We start from the raw sequence: 23,881 nt of genomic DNA on the forward strand, positions 1-23,881 counted from the left end.
CCCTGACTGAATATAAACAGACATTCTGAACAAGGCGGCGTGCAGAGAAAAATCCGGACAACGGATGACTGAAGAGGGACATTTCTTTTTGCTAAAAAATCAAACCAAGGAAAAACACAGAGCATATCAGGGAGTGAGGAAGAGAATAAAGAGAAGAATCTTTCAAGAGGCTTAATGGTCAAAGCTGGTGGGATGAGATGGAGGCAACAGGAACCAGTCAGACATTCTCTGTTCACTGCTTAGCTTTCACCTCCTCTCAGTCATTTGACTGGTGGCCAAGCCCACACTTTCGTCCCACGATAATGCAGAGACCAGAATCCACCTCCAAACCCTGCCTGGGGTATTTATAGAACTGAGGCTCGCTGAACTCACTTTCCACGTTGATCTTGGCTTGGGTCTTGTCGTCGGGGCTCTCGCAGCAGTAGAAGCCCCGGTCTGCGAAGGAGATGTCCTTGACCACTAAGGTGTGCTTTGTTCCCTCAGCTTTGATCTCTATTTTGTCACTGGGCTTCAGCAAAATGCTGTTCCTCATCCATTTCACCTCTGCAGGCTTGGTCAGCTCTACCTCCAAGGTCACTGTCTCCCTCTCTTCAACTGTTTTGGGCTCCAGCTTCTGCTTGAAGGAGATTGAGGCCTCTGCAAGAGAGGAAATATTAGTAAGAACTTGGTAGATCCCGAAAACAGGCTTTGAAAGAAAATTAAACCAGTGGTTCATGTCTCTCCAAACCCAAAGTGTTCTGGGCACCCCTATTTAATGATGCAAAAGCAGAAATTCCCCGCTGCTAACATATTTAATTAGTGGGAAAGCCACATAAAATATCACCATAGAATCATCATCATATAATGGGTTGGAAAGGACCTTAAAGACCACCTAATTCCAAGCCCCTGCCGTGGGCAGGTTGCCATTTCCAGCCTGTCAAAGTTCCTCTTACCTCGGACTCTGAGGTTGGCTGTGCTTTCCACGCCCTCAGCATTGGCGGTGATTTCAGCTGCATCTTCCAGTCTGAGGTCAGTGATGGTGAGGCTGTGGTTGGTGTCCTTCTGACAGATCACATATTTCTTGCTGGCTTCAATCTTGGCACCATTCCTGAGCCAGGTGACCACAGCATCACTGGGGGAGACGGTGCACTTGAACACGGCCTCTTTTCCTTCCTCAGACACCACGCTGTTGAGGCTTGTAACAAATTTCACCACTCTGGGAGCTGATGGATAGGAGTAAAATATTCAGGGCCATGTCCTTGAGGCATGGCATGAGCACCTTCAAACAGTCAAAAGCTTCCATGACTTTACTGGAAGCAGCAATCTGATTACTTACAGTAATCCACAATAGTGGATCATCATATTTCCCATGTCTGAGTAAATTTTGTGTACCAAGAGAAGCAAAAAAAGAGAGGGGGGAAAAAATCCCATTTTTTATTTGGGAAATTAAATTCCAGGCTCAAATGCAATGTGAAGGTCAATATTAAGAGACCTGAGCTCAAGAGGTCTCACAATCATTATGTTTTTCACAAATAGAGGTTCCACTCACACTGAGAGGGGAGTTCTGTATTTTGTTCTCAACACAGGAGTCAGCCCAGACACATGAACAAATTCAGCTTTGCAGGGTTGTAACAGCTGAGGACAAAACCCAGGGGGTCCCTCCGCCCTGCCACCATTAGAGACATACGTTTGGGGATGATGGTGATGCTGCTCTTGTCATCCCTGGACTGGCAGGAATATTCTCCCTCGTCTTCAGCCCGGATCCCCGTTATTGTCAGGGTTCGTTTGATTCCCTCCTCCCGGATCTGGAAACGCTTGCTGGGTTTGATCTCCACACCATTCCTGCTCCACGTCACCTTCCCTTTGGCATGGCTCAGCTCACAGCTCAGGGACACGCTGCCACCAATCTCGGCTTTCACAGCCTCCAGCTTCTTGGCAAACTTCACCGGGATTTCTGAGATCCAGGAGAAGAGGGAATTGAGAGGGAGGAAAAAGAGAAGAAGCCCATTCTAAGAAACTGGTTCTGTCCAACTTTGAAAATGAATGAATGAATGAATGAATGAATGAATGAATAAATAAATAAATAAATAAATAAAATGGCCCTAAATATTTGGGGTCCAGGGGAGACAAAATCTAATGGGAAATGTGGAAATTCAGGCAGATTCCTTTGACATGGTACTTTCAGATCCCTGTCATGCTATAGGAGGATACAGAAACAGGAGGGGAGCAAACACCAGAAGTACCCATCATAGGCTTCCATGTTCCAAACTGGCCAGCAAAAGACAAAAACTGGAAATTTGGAAGCTGGAGAACTTTGCTGGCCCATGGTGGGGCATCCAGAGAAGGTGCAACAAGCCTTGAGGTCAGAACAGTTTCCAGAAGAGTTTGGATTTCACCTCCATCCCACCATGAGGGAAGTGCAGCTGCTGGGTTGGGCCATGACCTGGGCACTGCTCACCTTTCACCTGGACCCTGAATTCCTGCTTGTCATCCTTTGTCTGGCAGGTGTAGAGGGCAGAGTCCGTGCTTTCGGCCGCGTTCACCGTCAGCGTCCTGGACGCACCCTCGCTCTTGATGACACATTTCTTGCTGGCTTTGATTTCTGTGCCATCCTTGAACCATCTCACTGCAGCTGTTTCGGGCGTGACTGAGGTTGTCAGTGTGATGCTTTCGTGTTCTTGAACAAGGAGAGGCTCTTTCTGGACGACTTTGTTTTCGAATTTAGCCTGTGGTTCTGGAAAAGACAATAAACCAGGGAAATTTAGAACTTTATGCTCAAATCCTTGACACAGCAGTTTAATGTTTCTCTCTCTTCAGGACTCACACCACCAGATCACCCATAACCTGTAATAATCCAGGGAATATGTCTGAATATTTGTGGCTGGTATAATCATTTCCTGAGTGGGAAGAAAGAAAACAGTCTCTCAGGCAACCCAGTGCTTCTGCTTAGAAAAGCAGCAGAGGAAAGGAAACGCAAATATTTATATTTTATCCGTTGCCCATAAAAATCTTGTTTCTTAGAAGCAAAAATATCTATATAATTTTCTTTCCCATCCCATTTTTAGGATTTTAGATAAAATTAATAAGAAACATTAATAGGATGAATTTATAGTGTGTTTTCTATTTTCTTCACTGGCAGGAGGACTGGAACTCAATCTTTAAACTTCCTTCCAACCCAAACCATTCTGTGATTCCAGTGCCTTCTTCTTGGCCTCCTTTCTATCCTGTACAACCTTTTGCCACAAAATCATTTTTGAGGCACAAGCAACAGACCAGCTTTTCTGAGTCACTTTTCCCCCATAGCTCCACTGCTACTCTGCAAACTCCCCACGTCTACTTTCAGTTCCCCACCACCGAAAGAGCTTGGGTGACATGGTGTGTGAAAGAGATAAGCAAAAAGCTATGTAGCATTTCCAGACCCCCCAAAAAGTCCAAATTTCCCACCTCTACACTGCTAGATTAAGAATTAACGTGTCATGTGGTTCTCTGGTGCTGCTCCAGGGGAGACAGTCGCTGCATCACTGCTGCTGTGTTGGGAATATCCAGTTTTCCTCTAAGAAACAGACTCTTCACACCACGAAGTGAGCACTCACCAGTTGGTTCCAGTTTGAAGGTCAGCTTCTGGCCTGCAGCCTCACAGACGTATTCCCCAGCATCCTTCTTCTCCAGCTGCTCCACCACCAGGCGCCGGGATTTGCCCACGGTCTCTATTTTGAATTTCCGAGAGGAAACGAGCAGTTTTCCATCCTTGTACCACTTCACTTCAGTTGCATCCTGTGCTACCTCACACACGAGGGTGGCACTTTCTGTCAGGACAGCCTTCACCTCTTTCTGGACCTTTTCCTGGTTTATAAATGCGGGTTTGGGCTCTGAGCACAGAAAAAGAAGAAAGTAATTGTTGAGGGGTTAAAATGAGATTGATCTTACAGATTTCTGTGGAGGGGTTTGGAAAATATTTAGGTTGTCACTTGTCACAAAACCAATTGCCATCACTGAGCAGTTCCTACCCTTCTGTGGGATGGAGTTGCCACTTGGAAAATTGGGAAGTAGGAGCCTGGGATAGGAGAGGGCCAAGAGGAGCCTTGACATCAACCCTACAGTTGCAAGTCACCAGATAAAAACATATTTCATTCAAACTTTCCCAGAGATCATCTGTGCTGCATATCACTATAAGCTCCCAGATTCCTTTTACTTAAGATCTCCGACACAATAAAGCGATTTCCTGGAATATTTCAAATCAAAGGGGCATTTAGCACCTGGCAGGAATAGTAAGACATCTCAAAACACTGAGATCTCAATCACACAACAGCCCAAATTCAGAAAAAGTGATGTTTACAACCCATCTTGAGATGTGTGGCTGCTGATACTGCAAATGACAAAACACATTCCAGCCTCTAAGTCTTCCAAAATGGGATTCCAAGACTAACAAGGAAGGGATGCTGTAAGGGCTCTTTCCTTTCAAGAATTCAGTGTACAAGGATCACCCTTTGGGATCCCAGGAATGGAAGGGATCGGAACATTATTGATTCCTTTTATATTTATAACTGCAACTATTAGACCCACTAAGAATGAGACAGAACTTGCACCATGCTAAAGCCAAATATGCCCATTTCTAGAAATCCAGGCAATCAAGGACAGAAAATCAGGTGAACCCTGCTGGCTATAACAAAACCCAGACTTGACAACTGAGTCATGGTGGAATAGCTATTTCAATTATTACTTTATTGACCTCTACTGAATTCTGAAAAAGAATCTTCTCCTACCTGTAACATCAATCTTGAAGGTGAGTTTTTGGCCAGCAGCCTCACAGGTGTACTCCCCTGCATCTTTCTTCTCCACCTGACCCACCACCAGACGACGAGATTTGCCCTCAGACTCCACCTTGAACTTCTTGCTGGAGGTGAGGAGTTTCCCATCCTTGTACCACTTCACCTCTGTTTTCTCCTGGGCCACCTCGCAGCTCAGTGTGGCATTTTCTGACAGTGCAGCCTTCACCTCTTTCTGCACCTTCTCCTTGTTTGTAAACACAACTTCTGGCTCTGGAAAGAGAGAGAAATCCAGAGAATTAGTAGCACTATTCAAATTGGATTTTTGGTGAGTTTATATCTGTTTTATTTTGGTGAGTGAAGACACTGGGCAGATTTCCTGTAGTTCCTCATCATGACTCTACTTTGAAATTCGCTGAAAATCAGCTGCACTGAACAATTGTTTTAATTTCATCAACATGTGGGGATGGAGAGATGCAATCAATACTTTCCTTTTCATGACCCTGTTCCTACACAGATGAGCAGCGCCTAAAGGTTTTCAAGGATTGAATAGGAAAACTGGGCCAAACAATTTTCTCTCACCTGTGATATCAATTCTGAAGGTGAGTTTTTGGCCAGCAGCCTCACAGGTGTACTCCCCTACATCCTTCTTCTCCACCTGACCCACCACCAGACGACGAGATTTGCCCTCAGACTCCACCTTGAACTTCTTGCTGGAGGTGAGGAGTTTCCCATCCTTGTACCACTTCACCTCTGTTTTCTCCTGGGCCACCTCGCAGCTCAGTGTGGCATTTTCTGACAGTGCAGCCTTCACCTCTTTCTGCACCTTCTCCTTGTTTGTAAACACAACTTCTGGCTCTGGAAAGAGAGAGAAATCCAGAGTTTCTCCGAAATATGATGTTGCTCAATCCCCTTATCGTGGCTTACAGGTAACATTGGAAAAAACCCTCTGACATGACAGTCCATATCTAAGTCTAACAGAAGAACATGCAAAGGACTTTGTGGTGGGGGTTTTGTGGTGAGTTTTTGCCTACTTTGTGGTTTTTGTTAGCAGTAATCTCTCTATGGTTCATAAGAACATTGTCTGGCAGGACCCAGTCAAGTCAGGACATGTTTTGATTGAAGTTAATTGCAAACTATCAAGTTTTTAGAGGACGGAGCTGTTCTGTGCCGCATTATAGTCCCATAAAATTGATTTTTTTTGATTCCCAGCAGCTGCTTCTGCTCCTTCTTAGATCATTTTGTTAAATGAGAAAGGTGAAAGACCAGCAATGACATGTCCAGGACTCTGTTACTTGTTCTCAGTGCAACCTTGGGAAAAGCTCAGCTCAGCTCACATCCAAATGGTGAAATTCCCTTGCTCTCCAGAAGACACATCAGTCACACCACCTGAATGTAGACTGGGAAGCTGTGAGAGAGTTGGGAAGCTGAATCCATTCTACCTCTCTATGGCCCCAGTAGGGAAATGCAATTGGAATGGGCCTCCATGACATCTTCTTTCCTTACTTGCCATTTTCTTGAAAACCTTAAAGACCTTAATATATATCAAGCCCTACTTCCATGACTCCCTTTCAGGCTGAAATGAGCACTTCTAAGGGAAAGAAAAGGAATATGGACATTGGGCAGGTTCTCCACCATCACCCTGCACTGAGAACGAGCTGTGGTGTAGATTTGTTCTTGTTGCACCAAGACTGAAGAAAAGAGATGCACAATCAGCACCTTCTTTTTTACAGCCCTTTCCCTCCAGTGATGTGTAGCTTCCAAAGGTTTCCAGGGATTCAGCTCCCCATTTTAGGGATTTTAAATATTTTACAATGAATATATGAAGAAAACTGGTCTTGTATTTGTACCCATCCTAGGCCATGCCAGTGATGTACTCCAAAAAATAGAAGCGTAACATGAAGAGGACTTATAAAATAATGTTAATTTTTCTAAATGTTAATTTTTCTAAAGATTCTAGAAATAAGACTGATGGGCCAAAGAATCTTCTTCCTACCTGTAACATCAATCTTGAAGGTGAGTTTTTGGCCAGCAGCCTCACAGGTGTACTCCCCTGCATCTTTCTTCTCCACCTGACCCACCACCAGACGACGAGATTTGCCCTCAGACTCCACCTTGAACTTCTTGCTGGAGGTGAGGAGTTTCCCATCCTTGTACCACTTCACCTCTGTTTTCTCCTGGGCCACCTCGCAGCTCAGCGTGGCATTTTCTGACAGTGCAGCCTTCACCTCTTTCTGCACCTTCTCCTTGTTTGTAAACACAACTTCTGGCTCTGGAAAGAGAGAGAAATCCAGAGTTTCTCTGAAATATGATGTTGCTCAATCCCCTTATCGTGGCTTACAGGTAACATTGGAAAAAACCCTCTGACATGACTGTCCATATCTAAGTCTATCAGAAGAATATGCAAAGGACTTTGTGGTGGGGGTTTTTACGTGAGTTTTTGCCTACTTTGTGGGTTTTGTTAGCAGTAATCTCTCTATGGTTCATAAGAACATTGTCTGGCAGGACCCAGTCAAGTCAGGACATGTTTTGATTGAAGTTAATTGCAAACTATCAAGTTTTTAGAGGACGGAGCTGTTCTGTGCCGCATTATAGTCCCATAAAATTGATTTTTTTGATTCCCAGCAGCTGCTTCTGCTCCTTCTTAGATCATTTTGTTAAATGAGAAAGGTGCAAGACCAGCAATGACATGTCCAGGACCCTGTTACTTGTTCTCAGTGCAACCTTGGGAAAAGCTCAGCTCAGCTCACATCCAAATGGTGAAATCCCCTTGTACTCCAGAAGACACATCAGTCACACCACCTGAATGTGGATTGGGAAGCTGTGAGGGAGTTGGGAAGCTGAATCCATTCTACCTCTCTATGGCCCCAGTAGGGAAATGCAATTGGAATGGGCCTCCATGACATCTTCTTTCCTTACTTGCCATTTTCTTGAAAACCTTAAAGACCTTAATATATATCAAGCCCTACTTCCATGACTCCCTTTCAGGCTGAAATGAGCACTTCTAAGGGAAAGAAAAGGAATATGGACATTGGGCAGGTTCTCCACCATCACCCTGCACTGAGAACGAGCTGTGGTGTAGATTTGTTCTTGTTGCACCAAGACTGAAGAAAAGAGATGCACAATCAGCACCTTCTTTTTTACAGCCCTTTCCCTCCAGTGATGTGTAGCTTCCAAAGGTTTCCAGGGATTCAGCTCCCCATTTTAGGGATTTTAAATATTTTGCAATGAATATATGAAGAAAACGGGTCTTGTATTTGTACCCATCCTAGGCCATGCCAGTGATGTACTCCAAAAAATAGAAGCGTAACATGAAGAGGACTTATAAAATAATGTTAATTTTTCTAAATGTTAATTTTTCTAAAGATTCTAGAAATAAGACTGATGGGCCAAAGAATCTTCTTCCTACCTGTAACATCAATCTTGAAGGTGAGTTTTTGGCCAGCAGCCTCACAGGTGTACTCCCCTGCATCTTTCTTCTCCACCTGACCCACCACCAGACGACGAGATTTGCCCTCAGACTCCACCTTGAACTTCTTGCTGGAGGTGAGGAGTTTCCCATCCTTGTACCACTTCACCTCTGTTTTCTCCTGGGCCACCTCGCAGCTCAGCGTGGCATTTTCTGACAGTGCAGCCTTCACCTCTTTCTGCACCTTCTCCTTGTTTGTAAACACAACTTCTGGCTCTGGAAAGAGAGAGAAATCCAGAGAATTAGTAGCACTATTCAAACTGGATTTTTGATGAGTTTATATCTGTTTTATTTTGGTGAGTGAAGACATTGGGCAGATTTCCTGTAGTTCCTCATCATGACTCTACTTTGAAATTCACTGAAAATCAGTTGCACTGAACAATTGTTTTAATTTCATCAACATGTGGGGATGGAGAGATGCAATCAATACTTTCCTTTTCATGACCCTGTTTCTACACAGATGAGTAGCACTTAAAGGTTTTCAAGGATTGAATTCCATGTCTTAAAGATATTCTGATGTTTTACATGGAATATATACAATAATACTAAGTTTTCTAAACATTTCAGAAATAGGAAAACCGGGCTAAACAATTTTCTCTCACCTGGGACATCAATCCTGAAGGTGAGTTTTTGGCCAGCAGCCTCACAGGTGTACTCCCCTGCATCTTTCTTCTCCACCTGACCCACCACCAGACGACGAGATTTGCCCTCAGACTCCACCTTGAACTTCTTGCTGGAGGTGAGGAGTTTCCCATCCTTGTACCACTTCACTTCTGTTTTCTCCTGGGCCACCTCGCAGCTCAGCGTGGCATTTTCTGACAGTGCAGCCTTCACCTCTTTCTGCACCTTCTCCTTGTGGACAAAGGCATCTTCTGCCTCTGAAATATAGAAACATAAGGGGGAAAACATATAAGATATTTATATCTTGTGTCAAGGAGTTCTTACTTGTATGAGGTGTAGATGCTCTCCAGGATCTTGTCTTGGCAGTGCTGGTTTTGCCATCAGACAAGATGATCTTGAAGGTCTTTTCCAACATAAATAATTCAGTATTAAACTTTTGTGAGTAACACAGTTTTGCACTTTTATTTATCCCATAAATAAAGCATTGTACCCTCAAAATACAGTCCATGTAATTATCATCCCTCTCTGACTCGTTCTCATTTAACAGCTCAACCACTTCATTTGCAAATTTCTTACAACTAATATAAAGCTGAAATTCTATTTTGTGTCTTTATGATATTTCTACTCCCCACATTTGGAACAAGCCAAATGTAGCACAATGGTGAGTTGCCACCTCCACTATCACATTATTTAGAGGATTTTACCAGATATTTTAGATCAAAATTGGCTGTTGCTCAGAAAATACCTTGTAACCCAATCCCAAAGAAAGGACACAGATCTCAAAATGGAAAAAGTACTTGACGAACATTACACATAAAACTAGCATAAAAAATTTGAAGTGTATTTTCATTTCCTAAAAACCCCCTGTGATTTTCCAGCAAACTGGCCTCCTGACAGGAGGGTGCAGCCATGGGGAAGTCGGGCTCTGCTCCCAGAGAACAAGAGACAGAATGAGAGGAAACAGCCTCAAGCTGTGCCAGGGGAGGGTCAGGTTGGACATCAGGAGGAATTTCCCCATGAAAAGCGTGGTCAGGCACTGGAAGGGGCTGCTGAGGGAGGTTTGGAGTCCCCATCCCTGGAGGTGTCCAAGGAACACCTGGACATGGCACTCAGTGCTCTGGGCTGGGGACAAGGTTGGGCACAGCTTGGACTCCATGGTCTGGGAGGACTTTTTCAACCTCAGTGCTTCTGTGACCTGGGAGGCGCTCGGGGATGCTGAGCCACTTCCATCCCCTGTGCTACTGCCTTCCTCTCCCCAGTGACTCCCTGCAGCCTCCTGGGGCCATCCCTGACTCCTCTGGGATGACTTTCTCCTGTCTCCATCACGTCTGTGCTCTGAGTGGCAGCAGCTGCCTGGGAGGGTGAGGAGAAGGGGTAAGCTCAGGTCGAGTTCCTCCACTGCTGACAGTGGCACCACACGTGGTCCTGGGCCACATCACAGCCTTGCTATGAACGTAGCACAGCCCATGGAAAGAGAGGTGTTCTGCAGGAGCAGGAATCCGGCTTAGGGGCTCAGAATTTGAGCTCCTCTGTTTGTGTTGGCTGTAGAAGGGGTGTGAGGAGATGTCATTGTCATTTAGGAGGCACATGGTCTATGCCGGCTGATGCAAAGCTCCTCAAAGGAACACGTCAGCAGCGCTTTGACACCTGAAAGAGTTTGTAACACACCAAGCTTTGCATTCAAAACTGATTGCAAAAATATAAATATTTAAACTCCCATTTCCAACTTCGAGTGTGAATATGTTGGGTGTATTCAATAGGTATTAAAACAAGTGTGTGTTGATAAGGGCTGTATTTAAAATGTCAGGTTAGCAGGGCAGGAATATTCCAGACACATCTCACTTGTCCTTTCCATTCCTGACCTTTCATATAAACCATTTTTATACTGATATCAAGTGTGACTAAAACTTTTAATCAGCTTCCAAAGTGATTTACACCAGTTGATAATTTCTCTTAGAAACTTATTTTAAATTTAAACAAGCACTCAGTGCAGATGACATTTCCAACCTTAAATGAAACTGGTTATTGAAGTTTCAGTGGAAATGAGGAAAAAATATTTTCAGGTCATGAAACTTTCACTGATTTAAAATATGGTTTTCACTGCATACCCTGAATCCTGGAATACTGGGATTTCAGAATCAGCTCTTTTTCTACGTGTCCAACTCAGTCCCAAGGTGTGCAGCAGCTGGTATTTTTTTTTTTTATATTAGGCCAAAAACTACAGTGGCATCCCCAAATCCAGAACTGAGCATCTAACCTTCCACCTGTCCTTTAACAGGGAAGGCTTTGTGCTACCAGTGGAGCCCTGGAGTACAGGAACCCTGAAAATCTTTCCAAGTGCAATGGCACTGGGATAAATTAAGACCCAGAAATCCGCTGCACTTCGGGATAAACTAGTAAGAGAAGGGTTTCTGCTGCAGAAGAGCCAACCACTCCGAGTACGCATAATCCCTCCTGGCTTTCACCCTGGATCATTTTCCAGCCAGTGCTGGACTTGCACGTCGTGTTGCAGTTGCTCCCATGAGAAATACAGCAACGGTAGCTAAGGCAGGCTGACAGCGCAGGGCAAGGGGTCACATTACCCTGTGCCACCATGAGCTCACCCCGCTGGAAAGAGAGCTGGAAACCTTTGCTTTCTGAGGCAGACAACTCCCTCAGAGAGAGAAATTCGCGTGTAGACAACTAGATTTCTGTTTTCTGACTACATCTCTGCAGTAATGCAAGAACCGGTGTCAGCAGTGAACAATGAATTTGGTTTATAACAATTTTGCCCAGAGAAGCTGTGGCTGCCCCATGCCTGGAAGTTTTCCAAGCCAGGTTGGATGGGGCTTGGAGTAACCTGGGATGGTGGGAAGTGCCCCCGCCCATGGCAGGAGGTGGGAACAAGGTGATATTTAAGGTCCCTCCCAACTCAAATTACTCCGTGTTTTTACGATGGTCTATCGATGTCCATATTGGATTTTGTCTGGAAGACACCTCTCAAATCTATCCTTACTTATCCTTCCTCACCCATCCTCCTCTGAAACTGGCAGCTCCCTCAGCCAAAGAATGAGCTACAGAAAGAATGAAAAAGAGTCAAAATGCCCCAGCTCACACCCTGGGTACCCCACACAGAGCAGAGTCAATAGATTGCCAACACCGTTGTTTCTCTACACAACTGGTAAAATGCCAAACATTATTATGTATTATTACATATTATTATTAATATATCATATTATTAAATATATAGTAGTAATGAATTACATTTGTTATTAATATTTCATGTATCAATGATTATATTTATCAGTTTTTAATATATTTTATATATATTATGCCAACCATAAAATACAAACTCTCCTTGGTGCTATATGAAAACAGGTGTGAAAATTGCTTCCCTGTTCTGATCATCTCTGCATATGAGACAATAATTTTAAGATTAATAAAGAAGGATTTGGCTGTAAAGTCAGTGGAGTGCTACAAATATTAAAACAAACAACCAAACCCTTTCATAACATCCAATTCAGAAATGACCACTCAGAATGTAGCTGGTGTCCATGGCTGCCTGGAGCCTGAGATAAAATTCACCAGATTATCTTGTAAAATATACTGAGACCAAAGAAATCGCAGAATAATTCAGGCTGGAAAAAACTTGGAAGATCATTGAGTCCAACTGTTTCCCATTACTGACCACGTCCCCAAGTGTCACATCCACAGATGTTTTAAATCCTTCCAGGGATGGGGACTCCACTGCTTCCCTGGACGGCCTGTTCCAACACCTAACAACCTTTCCAGTTAAGAATTTCTTTCTGATGTCCAACCTAAACCTCCAGTGAACTTGAGACCATTCACTCTAGCCCTATCACTTGCAAAAAACGAGGAAGCAAAACACTGATTTTCATGGAAGAATACACGTAACTGGAAGAGGAATACCAGCACTGGTGATCACACTGGAAGAGATTTTTTAAGACAGTGCCTGCCTGTGAGAAGTCTTGCTCACTACCTCAGCTGAAGGAGACATACAAGGAGGTGAGGAGCTGACATCATGATATCTACAAGTCACCTCCAGATCTGCCCAGTCCTACATAACCTCACTGAAACAGCAGCTCAGACCAGCATCAGAAAGCACTTCAACAGCATTTCTAATATTGAGTGAGAGAAAATGGAGGAAAACACCCAGATACAAAGAAAAGCCAGTGAAATACAAACCAAAATCTGTCTCCCACCTGTGACATCAATCTTGAAGGTGAGTTTTTGGCCAGCAGCCTCACAGGTGTACTCCCCTGCATCTTTCTTCTCCACCTGACCCACCACCAGACGACGAGATTTGCCCTCAGACTCCACCTTGAACTTCTTGCTGGAGGTGAGGAGTTTCCCATCCTTGTACCACTTCACCTCTGTTTTCTCCTGGGCCACCTCGCAGCTCAGTGTGGCATTTTCTGACAGTGCAGCCTTCACCTCTTTCTGCACTTTCTCCTTGTTGATAAATGCATCCTCTGCTTCTGTGGAGTGGGAGAAGTCATTTTAAAATCAGACGTAAGTTGACGCTGTCTAAAGTGATCAAACCCAAATAAAAAACATGACAACTTCCACATCTCTGGTATTTTTTAATGCTCAGACAGAACATGGGCCTTTGTCATGCCTGAGGACGACATATCAGCCATTTCTGAGAAAAATGATCCACTGCCTCAGGATTTCAGCTTATTCCCATCTCTACAAGAAATCCATTGCTTTGCTCCATAATGTAATGGACAAATAAATACCAAATCTCATTTGCCCCTGGGACCCATAAGGAAGCCTTGCTCATTCTAGGAGACCTCTTTTCCTACTTCTTCTGGACTTATTTTTCCTACATATTTGGGAGACAACCTTACCTTTACCCCTATAAACGACAATGGAATGGAGACTTGTCTATCGTTTTATTACAGGGAAATCAGAAAACACCAAGGGGCACTGAGGGGGATTCATCCCATGGATGAAGATGTCCAGCTGTCAGCATCAATTTGACAGTGGATGAGTGGTTGATCTCCATCACTACTCAAGGAAGTTCTAGGCTGCACAGACACTGGAGCTACATTTTTTGGTAGTAAGGGACCTTTCTGTGATGAGAATGAACAATCTCCCACCTGTAACAATGATCCTGAAGGTGAGTTTTTGGCCAGCAGCCTCACAGGTGTACTCCCCTGCATCTTTCTTCTCCACCTGACCCACCACCAGACGACGAGATTTGCCCTCAGACTCCACCTTGAACTTCTTGCTGGAGGTGAGGAGTTTCCCATCCTTGTACCACTTCACCTCTGTTTTCTCCTGGGCCACCTCGCAGCTCAGCGTGGCATTTTCTGACAGTGCAGCCTTCACCTCTTTCTGCACCTTCTCCTTGTTTGTAAACACAACTTCTGTCTCTGCAAGGAAACCCCAAAAGTCACGCACAGCTTTTTGCAGTCGTTGTCTCTGGTGTTTAATCAAGTTCCTCCTATTTCACTGCACTCGCCCTGACAGGTAATATATCATGATGGGCTATTAGTGCAAGAAAGAATCTTCATCCCTGTCTTGCTAAGAGGTGAATGGGAATTTTACGGGAATTCTGGGGTGATATTAAAAACTCACAGTTTTAGGACAGATTTAAATGTAGGACTTGGAGCACCAGCCTGCATTGCCTGAACCCTCCTCCCTCTTCTCTCTTTTTCTCTCCCTATGTCACCCCAAGACTCCAGTGAATCAGAAGGGAACAGCACCTGTATCCTCCTGTACAGGAATCATTGCTCTTTTTCTGCCTATTTGGGACAAATCCATTGTTCTTCATCTAGTCATGGAATCATGGAATGGTTTGTTGGAAAGGACCTTAAAGATCACCACACTCCAACCCACCTGCCATGGAACACCTTCCACTAGACCACGTTGCTGCAAGACCCATCCAACATTTTAAGGGATGGGATCTAATCAGAGCTCTTCAAACACCTTCCCCTTTATCCATCCCTCTGCTATGGCCTCACACTATTTTCCCGTGGGAGTTTTTCTGCAGACACGCCAGCTAATTGTGAGAGGAGAAGGAATTTCCATCTTTCCCTATGATTTTTTTTTTGGTCACAACCAGTCATGGATGCAGAACCATGTACATAAAATATTGTTATGAAAGCTGCCCCAAAAAAATCGCGTACAGTGGCTGAGATCTTTCACCCCGGGGAGATTGTGAGATGATCCTCTGGATGCAAGACACCACTCAAAATGGAATTCTCCTCTGCCTTTGGGATTCCTGGCATTTTCTCACCTCTGACTTTGACTTGGAATGTTGTTCTGTCGTCCTTCGTTTCACAGGTGTAGCTGCCTTGGTCTTGCTGTGTCACCTTCTTGACGATGAGCTTGCGTTGTGTCCCCTGGCAGACAATGGTTGTCCTCTGGTCCTGCTTCACCTCAGCCTGATCCTTCCTCCACACCACGGCCCCGCCCGCAGCTGACACCTCACACACCAGCTCCAGGCTTTCAGAAGGACTGACTGACACTTCTGGAGTCGTTTTGGGCTTGTTGACAAAGGTAACAGCTTCATCTGGAGAAGAGAAGAGAAGAGAAGAGAAGAGAAGAGAAGAGAAGAGAAGAGAAGAGAAGAGAAGAGAAGAGAAGAGAAGAGAAGAGAAGAGAAGAGAAGAGAAGAGAAGAGAAGAGAAGAGAAGAGAAGAGAAGAGAAGAGAAGAGAAGAGAAGAGAAGAGAGAGAGAAGAGAAGAGAAGAGAAGAGAGAAGAGAAGAGGAAGAGAAGAGAAGAGAAAGAGAAGAGAAGAGAAGAGAAGAGAGAAGAGAAGAGAAGAGAAGAGAAGAGAAGAGAAGTTTATGCCTTGGTGCAGGTTTATCTGCACAAAATTAGGAATAGGGATTATTGATCGCTATTCCATTGTCACACACAGTTGATGTCTCTCTGACAGATGGTGCAAACTCCTCTGAGCTTCAGATAATTGCTCTCAATTACAGTGAAATCCCCTTCATCTGCCTTACATCCTCCTGGAAGTTTCAAATCAAGCTGAGATGCCCTCAAGTTGCTCACACTTCATTTACCACTCCTTGATTCCAATGTCTAGCAAGATCTGGGGGATATGTGTTGATGTCTGAGGGCAGAAACAGCTTTGAAAAGACCTGGGAAGTCCCAGAAAATCTAATTAGAGGTGATAAGGAGCCTTTTTTAAATGTTTCTGAGCCCATTCCTGCAGCTCTATGTTCATAGTATCAGTCTTACTGTACTAATTCTTCTTCTTGGGAGAATCTCATTGATAAAATATTCTCCAACCTCAGGTTAGGAAAAAGTTCTGAGCAATCTGGTCTAGTGGAAGGCATCCCTGCCCGTGGAAGGAGATGAGTTTTAAGGCCCCTTCCAGCCCAAACAATTCCTTGTTTCTATCAATACAGGAGTCAATAATCTCATATCTTTTGGCTGAAACTGATCTTCCCAGCAGAGAACCCAGAACTGCTCACACAACTCAGTTGAGGTTCCTGCATGGATAGCTCAGCTCAAACCCTGCTGACAAGCACAGTAATGGGCTGTGCAAACACAGGGTATTTGTCATGTAGGCAGCAATAATACAACATTTTTATCAACTAACACTCTTTGCTAGTGTCTTTGTAAAGGCAAAAGTGAAGGCAATGAAGTGAAGACAGAGACCTTGGTGTAAAATGTGAGCAAACCTCCTCAACAGACCCTGTCCCTAAGCTAAGGAGCAATATTTAATGGGCATGTCAGGTATTTCAGAGCCTTCATTCCATCAGGGCAGCCCTGGCCTGAGGAGCAGGCTGAGGGCTGTCACTCAGAGGCAGCCTCAGTTCAGTATTGCATTTCTTTAAGCAGCAACTGTTGCTTTCAGTCACTGAGTACCCCAAGGAAAATTGCCAGGCCAGGCAAGTATTTAATTAAAATTTGCATTTGTTAGGACTCACCTATTCTTCAACAATTAGCTGACCAAAGAGAGAGAATCCCTCCAGAATCCTGCTGTTCAGGGTTTTTGGGGTATCCCATTACCCTCAAGGCAGATTGATTCCCTCCCCTGAGACCACCCCCTGACTGTGCAGTGCTGCTTCTCAGCACTCTGGAAAATTTTTATGGTGACACATGAAACAAGGAGGAAGCTGCCCTGGCTAAGGTGTTGTTAACAGGGTGTAACTCAATCCTTGTTCACCAAAAGGTTTGTGGGGATGAGACAAGGGATAATGGCTTCAAACTGCCAGAGGGCGGGGTTAAATGGGATATTAAGAATAAATTCTTTCCTGTGAGGGTGGGGAGGCCCTGTCACAGGGTGCCCAGAGAAGCTGTGGCTGCCCCTGGATCCTTGGAAGTGTCCAAGGCCAGATTGGATGGGGCTTGGAGCAGCCTGGGATAGTGGAAGGTGTCCCTGCCCATGGCGGAATGGGATGATCTTTAATGTCCCTTCCAACCCAAATCTTTCTGTGATTCTATGATTTAGCAGATGGCAGTTTTCTTTGCCTCAGCCATGTGATGTTTTTTTCTCAGGAGTTGCAGGTGAGATTCACCCAACTTGCCCATGGCCAGCAAAAACTTTATTGCAAGCTCAGGCAATGCTCTGTACCTGATGCTCAGACAAAGGCACAACCAGAACACTTCTAAAATCCATCTGGGAGAGCTCTAATCAGACAGCATAAATCAGACTGCACAAATTGCCTTTTGAGGGGTCAGTTTGGGCAGAGCCTGGTTGGCTCTTTCAGACCAGTTTTTCAATGGGTAAAGCCAGGGACTGGAAATTACACTCCAAGGGAAATTGCATAAGGTTGGATTCTCAGAAGAGAGCTGGAGGTGAGATGCAGAGTGAATACCTGAGCAAACGCCAGCTGGAAGCACTCCCTCCAGGTCACTAAATCCTGCAAGAATCCCTCAAGAAAAGTGCTGTCCTAAACTAATCAGCTTTGCAGAGTCTTTAGTTACTCATGGACAGCATCACAGTAACCTGGATATTCTGTTACAGGTCACAGGCACTCAGCGGTGACTTCTCTTGAATTGCATTGTACTGCAGACGTGCCAGGAGTAGCTTTTGGGAGAGCTCCAATCTTATATTTAGGACCCGCTTAAAAATCAGGCTCCAGGCACAAGCCAGAAAACCCCATTTGGAAGAAAAGTTCCCACAAACATGCAACTCGAATCAGTTCAATTTCACAGATATTGAATTTCACCGACGAATTCTTGTGTCATTTTATACTCTGGCTCCATCCTGGGCTGGAATGCAGTGGTGACAAGCATTTCTCTTCTGGGCTTGACCTGACAACCACGTGCTTTGTGTGATGGGCACGTGACACGGACTGATGGAGTGGCTTACAGTACCACAGGGAGTGATCTCTGAGACCACAGTGTCCTTTGGGAACAGCAGGAGATGTTTAACTCTCAAAATCAGGAATTAAACTTGTCAAAGGAGGGCACACGGCTTTCACAGCAAGACTTTGAACCCCTGACCGAGGTGGTCCTAAGATGATGCACACGCTGAGAGAAAAGAATAAAGGCCAGATGTGGCTGCCAGCTGTTCAGGGTTTGGGTTGTGCTCCAGCCCCAGAAAAAGCTTGAGCTGACTCAAATCAATCACAGCATCATTATATTATTTGCCCATACTCTGGTTTTGCATCAGAATCACAAGGGTGAGAATCTCAGAGCAAGGGTCTGAGTCTCTGAAAGTGTTGCACAACCTTGACCCAAAAATCTGTAGATTTTTAAGGTAGGAGAAGTGTAAAGAACTAAACCCTGTGTTTCTCACACATACTCTGATCCCATATTTGCAGGACAAACTTACCTGAGACTTTTAAATCAAAGGTAAGGGTGTCATCCCCAATTTTGCAGGTGTAAGTTCCTTCATCTTCTTTTGTCACAGCCGAAGCCACAAGCTTGTGCAGTTTTCCTTTGTCTTCCACGGTGAATTTCTTGCTGGCTGTGATTTCCTTCCCATCTTTGTACCACTTCACCATGATGTTGGCCTCGGAGGTCTCAGACACAAACTCAGCCTGTTTCCCAGCGATGGCCTTGACAACTCCTCCAGTTTTCTCTTTGTTTACAAAGTTTGCAAGTGCTGGAACAAAACACGGACACAGCTCTGGTAAAGAACTCTGTGCACAGCACATTGACATCCACATGAGTTATTCACTTATCATAACATCAAATCTATTTATTTAATTATGGATCTAATTACTAGATTCCAAAGCAGAAGCAGACAAATTTCCAACCATATTCCTGATTATCCCGTGTCCAAAAAGCAGAGCACATAGATGGCACAAGAGGCTGAGTCAAGGAGGAGAAGCCTCAGGAAACAGAGCTTTAAAATAACATTTTGAAGAGAGGTGAGGAAATAAATAAACTGGTGGTAAAGCCAGGAAGGTTATTTAATCATTATATTGTAACCACCTGGAAAATAAACTGACTCTAGAAGAGGTTAAAATATAACCTAGATAAATTCAATTACATAAAATTAATAATCTATATGGATATCTCACCGGACCAAAATGAAAAGAAATTTATTCCTGGAAATTAACTGGAGCATAGAAAATAAACAATAAATCTGGCATCATGTTAACTTGGAATGAAATAATTGAGCCACCAATTGCCTCAAAGCAAAATATTCCAACCCCCACCAACATCCAAGCTGAAACTACAGTGGGGTGGGGTGGGGTGCGATGGGATGGGATGGGATGGGATGGGATGGGATGGGATGGGATGGGATGGGATGGGATGGGATGGGATGGGATGGGATGGGATGGGATGGGATGGGATGGGATGGGATGGGATGGGTACAGCTAAGACATTCCTTCCCCAGCATTACTGAAACTCAGTCCACAGGTTCAAAGTTGTGGGAGGAAGAAGAGGGAGATGAGTTCATTCATTCACCTTTCCCTTCCTCAGAAAACCAGAGTGAAAAATACAACCAGAGCAGCCCGAAAGAGACGCCTCAGATGTCCCTTGTCACCACAGGAGGTCATGTCAGAGGGTGCCTGGCACGTGGAGCTCAGGCCACTGCAGTGACAAATGGCAAGTGCATTTCTGGCTGGTTTGGGCAGGAGGCCCAGGAGGTGACACGGTGGCCGTGGCTTGGCACGGTGGCCCTTGGCAGGCACGTGATGCCCACGTGCCATTTCCAGCCTGACCTGCTGCTCAAATGGTTTCCCAGCTCCCTGTGGCTGATAAAAAGTTGTTGGTGATGGAAGGCAAAATGTTAATACAGCGTTTTTGAGGCTCATTCCACAAGGATGGGAGGTACCAAAGGTGATCCTCCAGGAAGCAAGCTGTAAACAGCCGACATTTAAATTATTGGAAATGCTACAAAATCACAGCTTGCCAATGCAGATTTTAAAATAATGACACTGATTACTCGTTTGATAGTCACACTACAGTGAAAAAAACATGGGAACATCCATCAAGTAATTCAATTAAATGTGGGTAGAACTGTCAGCATAAAAAATTATGCTAAAGAGGCAGTGCAAGAGAGAAAAAAATAGGAGCAGGTGCCAATTGTAGACAGAAATTCCTCTATATATGGATTTAGTCATATTTTAATTTTTTTTCAGCTCTTTCAAGTTTGCTTTTTGAAACAACCACACAAGTTGTCAAATGGGGTAAAACCCCACAATATTCTCAGGCTTTTGTTGTTTCTATAGAGACCAGGGAGGATGAGGCGCCAGCAGAACACAGTGTTGAAATACCTCAGACTTATTCTGTGCAGAAACACTGTGATCATGGCTGAAAGGAAGGTGAGGGTGAGCTGTGGGACAAAACATTTAAATCAAATGGCTTTACAGAGTGAACTTGCCAGTTCAAAGAAAAATAGGTACTGAAATCCCCCCAGACTTGTTGGAAACAATACAAAATTTAATTTTTATATAAAACTTTAGTCAGGCATTTTGTTCTTCTTTGCCCAGGAGGAAAGGAATTGAAGTTTCTTTTTGAAGGACTGTATGACCACTTGAGGCCTGATGAGCTTAACATCACAACAGACTGGGGGTAGCACAGAAGACATAAAAAAATAACCACCATTAGTGAACATCAACTCCAGACATCACTCCTGGCATGGCTGGAGACACCTGGTCTTGGAAAAATCAATAATTAAGAATGAGAACCTAATTAGCATTGAAGGCAAAGGGATCAATAACCAACAGGAATCCAAATATTAAGAACTGCATCATTTGGGACCAATGAACATTGAACCAATTAATTTCTTCAGGCTTTGACTGTATAAGTATGTGAAAAATCTAATAAACATCATGTGTGATGGAATGATTTTTTCTGCATGACCTGGGCAACGTGTGGGTGAAATTATTTCTGTTGCACATCCTGGCCAGAAATAAAGTGATGCCTTGATTCTCTTAACACTAAAAAATGTTGTTGAAGGGTTTTTGTTCCTCCCTTAGTTTCAGCAACAGTCTGACAAGAGGCTGGACTGGCCTGGAGTAAGACTGTGTGCTCTGAACCTCAGCAGACATCTGATGATCCATGTGAGGAACAGTTTGGGGATAGACTGGGGGTTTTAGGCAAAACCTGGTTCCCTTCAAGGCAGAGACAGCTTTGTTCTAGTTCATAAAATCTTGCACAGATGGGAGGGTTTGCAAGGGGGAGGCTTAGTGGTGTTGATTTCAGGGTAAAGGTGAAAATGTCATTAAAGGAAGAACAGGAAAAAAAATAAATAGGGCAGCTGTAAAACAGTGCTGGTTCAAGAAATATCAAAATAAAATGCCATCTTCCTGTTTTTTCTACACATCTGAACACCTTGTAAACAGGAAGGGGTTAAGCCATCCAGCGTGCCCTGGAAAGGTCTATTCTTATCCACCACAGTGACAGAAAAGAATAAAATAATCCTCAAACAAATAATTAAAAAAAACCCAAAAACCCTTCCAGTGAAAAACTAACAACAACAAAAAACCTGCAATAACCCCAAACCAAATCCCACAATGCCAAGATGATCTTGTACAATCAGAACCTTAATCAGAGCTGAAGTCTCTCTTCAGTGACTTGTCTGATGCCACACAGCAAGTGTGGGACAGACATGGGACCCTGTGTCATGTCCTGCCCCTGAGGCTGGATTCTTTCATCCCAAGAGCACTTTTCCCTACCCACCACTCGCCCTCACAAAATTATACCAAATCCCCTGGAATATCAAGATGCCAGCTGGAGTGAAAACACAGCTCTTACCATCCTGCCAGTTGCTGTATTTGCTCCCCAGCTCTGCTGTGGGACCACACTACCAAGGCTGGATGTTGATGGGCAATTACCAGACTCCCTCTGGAGCGCTCCCCTTGTGGGCCTTGATGGCTCCATGGGTTTAGGGCAGGAACATCATTAGTGCAGAGCAGCCCAGGCAGTCACTCACCTTTCACCGAGAGCTGATAAAGCATTTTATCCCCTTCACAGACACACTCATAGACTCCTGTGTCCTCCTCGGCAGCGCTGCGGATTTTCAGGATGCGCCTCTTCCCCACGGTTTGGAACTCGTATTTTTCACTGGCCTTGAGCTCCTTCCCATCTTTCATCCACTTCACAGTGGCCTCTGTGTCTGAAAGCTCAGCCTGGAGTTTGGCTTCCTCCCGCAGCCGAGCAGAGACTTTTTCTATGTCTTTGCTCTTGTTGGTGAATCTCACTGCAGCCCCTGCCAGGACAAGAGGATACGTTATTTCAAGTTATATCACAATAACTTATCCCTGAGACAGGTCTGCTGTAGACTGTGAGATCTCTGAAAGTATTAGATTCTGTTCCTACCCTCACACTCATGTCAATACCGGGCATTCTTCCCCAGTTCAGAAAACTTGATCTGTTTTTATTGCCAGAGTCACCAAGAAAAAGAAACACGACACATCTTTTTTCTACTGATAAATAATACTCTAAACATGCTTCTGCAGAGATCTTCCCCCAAGCCAAATACATCCTTCCAGAATAAAGGATTCGTTATGAATGAATTATGTTTTGCCTTGCAATATGTTACTGTCATTTCATAGAGGAAACCTTGATCTTAAATCAAGTTCCAGCATACTAACTTGTACATCCCACACATGGTGGACTAAAAAACCTACAAGAAAAGCTTTGTTAGAAATGAATGCTCTTTTACTTTTGAAAGATTATTACAGTCAAAGAGACTGGTCAAACCCAGAGCTGAAATTACAGCTTTAAGGTGAATTAGTGACATATTTAGTGACAGAATCCACTGACAGATGGTTGTGAATGATATAAATTTGACAGAAATTCATGAGCTGATGCGAAGCAATCTAGTTCAGATACCACCAGCTGGCCAGATCAACTCACTCTGAGCTGTCATGTGAGGTCATTACCAGGACACACATTAATCACATGACACAATTTCAGGTGCTTTCCACAGACCAAGGAAAGCCTCCGGCCCCAGTTTTAATCCTCAAGTCTCAGCAACCACCCCTTGACTGGGAGAAGAATAGACAGCAATGGCAATAAATACCTCTCACTCTCATCTTGGTGCTGGTCTCAATGTCGTTGGCAACAAATTTCACTTCTGCCCCATCATCTTTCTTGGTGACATTTTTAATGACCAGGGTGTGAGTGGTTTGGGTTCTGTTAATGATGTAGGTCTCACTTTCCTGTAAGACTTTTCCATTCAGGTACCAAGCGCCGGAACTTGTCTTGGTCAGATCAACAGTGAACAGGGCATCCCCTCCAGGGGCAACTTCAGCTGTTGTCAGGGGGTTTTTCACAGCCAGGATGGGTTCTAGGAAAGAACAACAAACACCTGTGAGAACAAGACTGCCATGCTGGAGGATATCTCATAGGAACCAAATCGTCAGGGTAACAAGACATGAGAATAAATTAATGCAGCCTTATAAAATTCTCATGCACTGAAGGAAATGCGTGGTTGGCCTAAAGGATTTGTGTCCTTCAGCTGCAGCTAACTGACCTCTGGAGTTCTGTTTTTGCAGGTCTAGAGAAACAGGCGTATTTTACTGATTTTTTTTTTTATCCCTAAAATGCATAAAGGCTTAGGCCTGAAACACCTAAGTCCCCTACAAGTGTATTGCTTATTGAATAGACAATTTTATCCTTAGATTTCAGAAAGAGGGACTTCTAGATATCTATATGAGTCAGTTCTAGAT

The 23,881-nt window shown here is 44.2% G+C and overlaps 1 protein-coding gene across 2 annotated transcripts in view; it reads right to left on the reverse strand.

The window, feature by feature from the left end:
* The window catches only part of OBSCN (obscurin, cytoskeletal calmodulin and titin-interacting RhoGEF), a 182,848-nt gene that overhangs the window by 137,230 nt on the left and 21,737 nt on the right, over window positions 1-23,881 (reverse strand). For both annotated transcript variants that reach the window (XM_066201918.1, XM_066201928.1), the window contains exons 6-21: window positions 23,233-23,499; window positions 22,141-22,416; window positions 18,583-18,855; window positions 15,080-15,355; window positions 13,938-14,213; window positions 13,038-13,313; window positions 8,817-9,092; window positions 8,155-8,430; window positions 6,742-7,017; window positions 5,328-5,603; window positions 4,743-5,018; window positions 3,573-3,848; window positions 2,438-2,713; window positions 1,667-1,933; window positions 933-1,202; window positions 373-636 (exon numbers count right to left, since the gene is read on the reverse strand). In XM_066201918.1, coding sequence (XP_066058015.1) covers window positions 373-636; window positions 933-1,202; window positions 1,667-1,933; window positions 2,438-2,713; window positions 3,573-3,848; window positions 4,743-5,018; window positions 5,328-5,603; window positions 6,742-7,017; window positions 8,155-8,430; window positions 8,817-9,092; window positions 13,038-13,313; window positions 13,938-14,213; window positions 15,080-15,355; window positions 18,583-18,855; window positions 22,141-22,416; window positions 23,233-23,499 — 4,377 coding nt within the window. The remainder of the gene's footprint in view (window positions 1-372; window positions 637-932; window positions 1,203-1,666; window positions 1,934-2,437; window positions 2,714-3,572; window positions 3,849-4,742; window positions 5,019-5,327; window positions 5,604-6,741; window positions 7,018-8,154; window positions 8,431-8,816; window positions 9,093-13,037; window positions 13,314-13,937; window positions 14,214-15,079; window positions 15,356-18,582; window positions 18,856-22,140; window positions 22,417-23,232; window positions 23,500-23,881) is intronic.

The sequence above is a fragment of the Chamaea fasciata genome, unplaced genomic scaffold (genome assembly GCF_029207755.1).
Source record: "Chamaea fasciata isolate MVZ Bird 193981 ecotype frontalis unplaced genomic scaffold, bChaFas1.0.hap1 SCAF_1, whole genome shotgun sequence".
Classification (NCBI taxonomy): domain Eukaryota; kingdom Metazoa; phylum Chordata; class Aves; order Passeriformes; family Sylviidae; genus Chamaea; species Chamaea fasciata.